This window comes from Symsagittifera roscoffensis, chromosome 2, assembly GCF_963678635.1.
Source record: "Symsagittifera roscoffensis chromosome 2, txSymRosc1.1, whole genome shotgun sequence".
In the NCBI taxonomy this organism is placed as follows: Eukaryota; Metazoa; Xenacoelomorpha; order Acoela; family Convolutidae; genus Symsagittifera; species Symsagittifera roscoffensis.
Genome location: NC_087063.1, coordinates 68,153,695 through 68,161,753, shown reverse-complemented (window position 1 = coordinate 68,161,753; position 8,059 = coordinate 68,153,695). Strand labels below are relative to the sequence as shown.

Sequence of the window (8,059 nt, the reverse complement as noted above, 5' to 3'; positions counted from 1 at the left end):
TCACAGAAATCCAGAAGTTGCACGACCAGCAGGCAAAAATAGAATCGGGTTTGGCCGATCTGCGCAAGGCTGAGATGGATTTCACTTCCCGACTGGCTAGCTATACAATGATGGACAACTCGGATCTGAACTATCTGTGTCAGAGTAAAGTAAACTATATGAACTGCCTTCGATGGATCGACCAACTGTCTCAGAAACAGAGAGCGATTCCTCCAATTGAATTCAAGGCCGATACTGAAGAACTAAGAGATGAAATTAAACGCCATGGAGATATAAAGTTCAAAGGGCAATGAGTTACCATAGCCACTACTGAACTTCAAGATTTGAAGAAAAAGACATTTTTTGGCATTGAATTATTAAAGAAAGAAATTATTCAAAAGAAATACCTTGTGAACAACCAGTGAACAAAATTTAGATTTTGTTAAATGATTTCTAAAAACCATTTGCACTCAGAACTGTTTAGTCATTTGCCATTTTAACTCGTTTGTTCCATCTAGATTTTACACTTCTCAATTGATTGCGGTAAATAAGTTTAACTATCAGAAATAAAAACATTTCATAGTAACATTTCAAATTTTTGAGTAATTTTTATAGTAATTTTTAATGAAAATGATTCTGTCGTGTAAATGTAGCTCAGTCCTTTGTTTTATGTGGGCAATTCTTAAATAGTCGTGTCATTTTCAGATTGAGTTATGTCTGACGAAGTGCACGACGAAGGAGCTGTTGGGGCGCACGATGAAGGTGCCGAGTCTGAGACAGAGGAGGCGGATAAGAACTACAAGGTGCCGGAGAAGAAGTCTGCTAAGGAGATCCTCCAAGCTGACCAGGACGACCCCTCTCTGGACAATTACAAAAAGCAGTTGTTAGGAGGAGCTGCTCACGTCACAGGTTGGATAAGGTTCAATTTTATTAGAATTTCATAAAGGTGCTGATTTGTATTATAAAATGTTGATTTGTTGTTAATGTCAAGTTGTTGGCAATATTTTTTCGATCAACGAATCTGAACGAAATTAGTTATCCTAAAATTGCTCATCTTGACGGCGGATTTTTGTGTTTCACTGATTTCTACGCGTAAAAAACGTGTCCAAAAAACTAATTAACCTAAAAGCTGTAGCTTTTGACCAATTAAATTGCTCAAGGTTACCGATATTGCCATCAATTTGGCTTTAACTACAAATTAACCGGACACCCCAATGATGCCTTAAATCTCAATCGCGTTTTTCTCATTAGGGGTTAACCTTGGATAAAAAATGATGAAAACAAAAATTGCTGAGAATGTAGTTTGGGATGTTCAAAATTATTTTCAGTTCTGTAGTTAAGCTTTTTTGGCTTGTGTATGCGAAGTGCAGTGCAATTTAGCGTCTGTCTCAAATTTTATATGTCATTTTATGTAATCGTTTGCCGGGTGAGAATTGTACCGTTGAATTTGTCTGACAGATCGTCATCTTTTTGTAGTAGTTTTTGAGCGATATTGCCACTACTTGTCTTCAATTTCGTAAATATATTTTTGTTGTTTACTAGGAGAGCCTACAAAAGTGGTGTTGAAAAAGCTGTCCTTCATTTCCCTAGATGACGATAAGCGCATAGAATTAGATCCAGGTGAGTCAAGTCTTGTGTGGTGACGTGGTTTCAATGATAAGCGATTTGTTGTCAGATATTTGTTTGAGCTGTTGTTTTAGTGATGATCATGAATGGTGAGAAAGTGCCTTCCTTCCGCATCAAAGAGGGTGTGAAGTACAAAATTGAATGCCAGTTTATTGTGAGTTCAGTTTTATTGTAGTTAACTCAGTTTCATTTACTTGCTGTTCAGGTGGAAAGTAACATCCGAGTTTGAGCTGGTCGGATCCAAAAATTGTCTGACTAAAATGCCTCGTTTTTAGAATAGAAAAACTGTTGAATGTGTCTGAGCAGATGAAATTCTGATTCAAAATTCTTCTAGTTGCTCTCGTTATAGGTTGAGAATGACATTGTGACTGGGTTGAACTACTTCCACAACGTGAAGAGGAAAGGAGTTCCATGTAATTACTATATCATATCGTTGTATCCAATTTTCTTTTGAACTGTAAGTTAACTCTTTTTGATTTTAGTTGGCGTGAAAGAGAGGCACATGATGGGTAGTTTTGGACCAAACGCGACTGAAGTCAAGACACAAACAATCTACGAAAACGAAATGCCTAAAGGTAAAACTTATTCATTGTAATTACAATCGCGAGCATTAGTATGACTCCATTCTATGACTTTTTTCCATCCAAACTCGCAAATTAAAGTGCTCATCTGGTGAAATTTTTCTAGTAGATAAACAAAACAGCTATGTATTGCATCGAGAAAATTTGTGTTCCAATTCGAGACACGAAGTGTCAAGATGTGAATAAGTTTCAAAATGCAACAGTAAGCTGTTGCTTATCTGGTTACACTAGCAATGCTTGTGTTATAGTATGAACCATCTTTTTTTCCAATCTAAGTCGCAAATATTGTTGCGATAAAATGTGTTCATTTCGAAAGTGTTCATTTTGATCAATAACCAGCTATTAAGTACAGCCAATGCTAAGGATTTTAACACAGACTATTAATGTTCCGACTTTCGTAACGAAAGTAAGGGAATATTTGTGCTCGGGGTGGTTTTTTTTCAAACAAACTTCGACTTTTAACTAGCCATTTTTGACGGGATTTTTTCTTATATCATTCAAAAATTGTTGTTGTCCTGAGCTTAAAATTGGAACGATACTTCAACTGTGATCATTTTCCGTAACGTTATGGGGGTTTAAAAATTCCCAATTTGGGACAATTAACGATGATTCACAAAAAATCTCAAATAAAAAAAAATCTTTTTTTTTTGTTACATTTATTTTTTCATGTTATTACTGCTCCATAGACTGCTCTATAAATTTAGGCATGTTAGTTGGTGAATTTTTTTTTCAAATGGACTGGTACTGCTAATGCGTTATTATTGGCGTGCGTCACTTATAAAATTTTGTAGTTTCAAAGTTTTACTCATTCAGTTTTTCACAAAAGCGTTATCGGTCATATTTTTATTTGTGTATGCGAAGTACAATTTCGCTTCTGTGTATAAAACATGTGAAAAACTGGTACATTTGAAATTTTTTAAAATATAATCCAACATATAAAGCGCGAAAAATTATTGTATAATGATTATCACTTTTCAAATACAGCTCGGAAACATATTGAACACAGGCGTTATATGCTATAATTTCGATCTGCATAATTGAAAGTTTCATAGCATTTTTCCTCTGCATCTTTATGGCTAGTGTCTGATGATTGTTAAGCGTCTTTGGCTGAGAGTTAAGGACTTGAGACTCCTAATCTTGAGGTCGCAGCTTCGAATCTGAGACATAGCAAAATTTTACTTATTCGAAGCTTATTTCTATTTTTGTTTTTGCAGCTTAGTCTCTTTCATCAGTACGCTAGCAAATTTCAGTGAGCGTTAGTGTTATATTACATCTATTCTTTTTTTAAAACCTCAGTCGCAAAAATTGGTGCCACTTTTCCGTCTCCTTTAAGTTTTTCTGGTAGCAAGTGTTTGACATTCGAATAGAAATAGATTAACACAGTTGATAAATTTTAATTTCATCAAATGAACCAGAAAAAAGCTATTTGTTTAAAACAAAACCATCAAAACTCAATTTCGAAAATATTCTTAGTCTTTATATCTTGCAATTTTTTTGAAATGCATAATTTATTGGTGGCTAGTATTTGCCGGCTGTTGAACTACTATGGCGCAAAAAGAAGGATGTGAGACTCCTGATCTACTTGTCGGAGGTTCAGTGCCGCACTTGGCACTTTTTTCAAATGTTTGCATTTTCACTGCACAGCATTGACAATTTATTAGCATCTTTAGCTGCTTTGTTGGTGGCTAGCCAAGTTCGAATTACCCGTAGCGCAGATGCGAGGACGTGAGAGTCGGAGGTTTGAATCTGCACACAGTAAAAGTTTTTTATTCAAGGCTTTTTCCACCTTTTCTTTTTTCACTTTTTATAGATGCGTTCCGTCGTTTTCTCGCTTATGTTGGCGAACTCTGTAGAGAACCGTAACAACTTCTAGTCTCCTTTTTTCTTGGTCTGGAGGTAACGCTGGAGCCTTTGGACCCTAAGATCTGGGGTTCCAGTCGCCGTGGGATTTTGTTTATAGTATGTATGAAATTGATTTTTTTCCGAGTAAAAATTGACTTGTCTGAGTTTCGTTTGTCTGCTTATGTTTTGTCAGCCTAGTTGTCATATCATAGATTTTTCTTGTGCTGCAGACAGTTTTCATTATAGTTGCAAGTTTGTAAATTCACTTACCATCATTATATGTTCCTTTTTTGCTTTTGCGCTAAACAGCTTAATTTACAAAAGTGTGTTTCGAATAAAAATTTCAGGTGGTGTAAAAAGATTAACTTAATCGCCAGATTTTCTTGGTGCTTTTTTCTGCTCAATAGGCGTCTACCCACCTATTGCCGAGTTAAAACAATTTTTGATTTCAATTCCAAGTATGTTTTTTAAAATAAGTTCCCGAACCGTGCTCATAAGGTTTCAAAAATTGAATTAAAAATGCGTTGTATAACCTGATTGTAAAAAGTAGCAAGTCGAGTAAATTTTTTCATCCCGTTTTTGCCATGTAATAAAAGCAAAAATTGAAGTTTCTAGGGAAATTTTTCGCTCTTGAATTTGATTTTTCACCGCTTGATTTTTGAATTTTTTGCTCTCTCCATTATCAACTGTGCAGATGGTGCGAAGACAAGACTTAGAGTTTCAAAAATGGGCCATTAATTTCAGAATTCCCATCGGAATGTTTTTTTTTAATTTTGACCCACTTTTCTCTAGTTTTCTCTAAGTTGTATGAAAAAATTCATTTAGTTAAAAGATAATTTAAGTTAATGGAGCTCTAATGTAATGTGATATTTTTCTCAGATTTTTTTTGGGGGGAGGGGGCTGAATTTTGAATGCTTTCAAATGTGTTTTTTAGTGAATTAAAAACGGAATAGAAAAAAAGATGCCCTTGAATAATCTAATGAAAGTGGTCCGAAAATCGGACCATGATTCTAAGTTATAAATGTAGATTTTAATTGTCTGATAGAATAAATAAACTGTCCATCGGAATATACGGTTTTAAAAATTTAAAAATCTAATTTTATAAGTTAAGAAAAAGTAAAAGTTTATTGAAATTCTAATAGTTTGAAGGTGATAGGTATAGTTTTTTTTGAAGGTGTTTTTGATTTTTTTTCTGTTTTTCGAATTCGTTAACGCTTTACCAATTGTCTATCGACTATGTTCCAGTTAATTGTTTTTGTTGTTCTTTATCCATTTTATGTATTTATAGTTAAGAGTAATGAACTTAGTGAGTACTCTTTTTTTTAGGTCGTGGTGATTTTTTTTTTCATTTTGTTTCATGAAAAAGTCTTAAAATTTGTTTAGGCTCAAATTCACTTTTTCTTATGAGTGCTTTTAAGCTCACTTCATTTCCTTTATTTACACTTGCGAAGCAAAGTGTATTAGTACGAACTTTCTTTTTTTTTGCCAACCTAAGTAGCAAATTTTGGTGCCACTTTTGGGGCATCTTTACAACTTATTGATAGCATGTGCTTTGACATTCGAATAGTAGTAAGTTAACACAGTTGTTGCATTTTTAATTCATCAAATGAACCGAAAAAAGCTATTTGTTTCAAACAACATAATAATCATAAAAACTCGATTTCAGAAGTTTTCTAACTCCATATCTCGCAGTTTTTTGAAATGGGTAATTTATAAATAATATGGCTTTATTCTTTGCGATTTATTACATGCATAATTGTGTATTTTTCTATTTAGTGCTACTTTTGCTGCACCAAATTGGCACTTTTTAGCACATGTAGCTGCGTTATTGCTGGCTAAATTTTTGGGAATTTAAGCATCCGTGGTTAGTGCGTGAGACTCAAATTTGGTAGGTCGCAGATTCGAATTGGACACGTAGCCGAGTTTTTTCTAAATCGAGGCTTATTTCTACTTTTTTAATGTCACTTGATAGAGCTTCTTTTTGGTCGTGTTCTCGCAAGAGTTTGCGAAGCGCAGCTTCGCCTCTTTGCAAAAGTTAAAAGGAAGGCAAACTCCACTATCGAACAACAAAAGTGTAAAAGGTCGTGAAAAACGTAATCGACTTAGTTTCGAGATAGGAATTGTATTTTCAGATTTCCCAGCAGAATAAAAAATTTACCCATTGATCCACTTTTCTCAAACTGGGTTAATTAAGTTCTACAAATTCAAAGAGCTTTAAGGGCATCTATTTTATTAATTTAAAATTCGAATGTTGAGATTTCAAGAAATAAGTCATTGACTTTTTTCCAACTGTCAGTTGCTTATAATTTAGATTTTTTAAATTGTCTTTTGGTTATGTTGTAATATAAAAGATTCGATTATTTGACTTTTTGCCTATAGCTTTTCAAAATTTTGTTCAGGTATGGTTGCGAGAGGCCACTACTCTGTGTCGAGTCAGTTCGCAGACGACGACAAGAATGTTTATCTTAAGTGGGACTGGTCTTTCGACCTCTCCAAGGGCTGGGATTCTGACAAGGAGTAGAAGGCGACTGTTCGACTATGTTGATCCAATAAGACCAATTTTACAGCTGCCTTACAATTCAATTCATGCCATGTGTCTGCTAAGTCTAAAATAACACATTCTTGAGACTAGTCCAGGGATTTAGGTTCTTTGGTAATACTCGTCTAAATTAGTCGTGTTTGGCTGCATAAATGCCTATTGCAAAAAGATCAAATTTCCTGATCCTACCCATGTTTACTCAAAAGTTTTTTGGGTTGTTTCATCGACAAGAACCAAATATTCATCAGTGATCGGATGAACCTACGAGCGATCATGTCAAGTCTAATAGTTGACTGGGAAAAATTTGACGTTGGTAGCAAGAATGGGTTATCTATAACTGCTGGATATTCTAAATCAATCAATCGTAAATTTGTGGCATTTATCGTGGATTATTTGAGACCCTCTAAAATTTGCTTTTGTTCACGCTTGATTTCTTCAGTCTCTAAATTATCATCTGGTTTTTAAAGATTGTCCATAATGCCTTATTATTATGAGCGACATGTATTGAGTAACAGTTTTTGTTTTTAATCATTCATCTAGCCATAAAAAATTGAAGAATTATTACCGGTGATGTTTTGATTGCTATTTGACGCCACTACTCTGGTGTGTATTCAATCGGCTAAGCAAAGAAACTAAACCATTTTATCAAGTTGGCTGAAATCAAATGGTCCTAGTTTGATTCTGACCAAATATAATGCTAAACATGCAGAGTTAAACTAATATGACTTACAGCGAATCAATAAACAAATTTTGTGATGTTGTGAGTTAGTTTGATGAATGAATTTATTCTACATTGGGGTTCTACTAAACTATGCATGTTTGAATTGTATGGCTGATTGGTGGTTTGGATGTTTTGAATAGTAGGCTGATTTGATCTTATTTAAAATTCTTCCCAAATATGAATGAGTTCTCTTTCCATGCCACTGATATTTCCCGCTTTCTTGTCTTGCCAATGATTGAACTTTTTACCTTAAACTTTACTCTCATGGTCAAAATTAAAAATTTCGTTTTGTCATGATCAAAATTTTTTTTTCATTCATTTTAAATCATGGGAGTAAAAGTTTTTCCTGTCACGCTGCTTCCTTTAATGTTGTAAATACAAAAGTTCTTGGTTATCTATTTTGATGGGTTTGATTAAAAAAGAATATTAATGTGACACGTGAATTGAGTATTAGGCTGATGATGACGTCTGCAGTTTGACAATAACCATGCACACATTTTAATTTATACATATTTTCATACATTTAAAGTAAATAAAGTTTATTCTCTCAAATAACACGTTATTTTCAACCAATTAAGCTTGCATATGTTTGCGTAAAAGATAATTGATAGCTAAAGCTTGTTTTCTACTCTTTATGTTGACGTAATGGTCTCCCATCTATGTAGATGCTCAACTAAGCGTCATTTTGGTTTCTTTTCAATAAATTAAGAAACCTTAACGAAGAACGTAAGACTCTTGTATAGCTCGTGATGATTTTTTTGTTTTTATTCA

The 8,059-nt window shown here is 34.0% G+C and overlaps 1 protein-coding gene across 1 annotated transcript; it reads left to right on the top strand.

Moving 5' to 3' along the window:
• Positions 1–688: 688 nt before the first annotated feature.
• LOC134840270 (rho GDP-dissociation inhibitor 1-like) lies at positions 689–6,725 on the top strand. Its single transcript, XM_063856017.1, has 6 exons — positions 689–888; positions 1,522–1,599; positions 1,680–1,759; positions 1,955–2,018; positions 2,088–2,180; positions 6,428–6,725. Exons 1-6 carry the CDS (start codon positions 693–695, stop codon positions 6,547–6,549), a joined length of 633 nt encoding a protein of 210 aa, XP_063712087.1. The 5' UTR covers positions 689–692; the 3' UTR covers positions 6,550–6,725.
• Positions 6,726–8,059: the final 1,334 nt, after the last annotated feature.

What these genes read in the sequence shown, in the direction of transcription:
- LOC134840270 (XM_063856017.1), top strand. Translation starts at nt 693, where the DNA reads ATGTCTGACGAAGTGCACGACGAAGGAGCTGTTGGGGCGCACGATGAA. An exon ending in AAATTGAATGCCAGTTTATT is followed by an intron (nt 1,760 to 1,954) that starts GTGAGTTCAGTT and finishes CTCTCGTTATAG; the next exon opens with GTTGAGAATGACATTGTGAC. An exon ending in GAAGAGGAAAGGAGTTCCAT is followed by an intron (nt 2,019 to 2,087) that starts GTAATTACTATA and finishes TTTTGATTTTAG; the next exon opens with TTGGCGTGAAAGAGAGGCAC.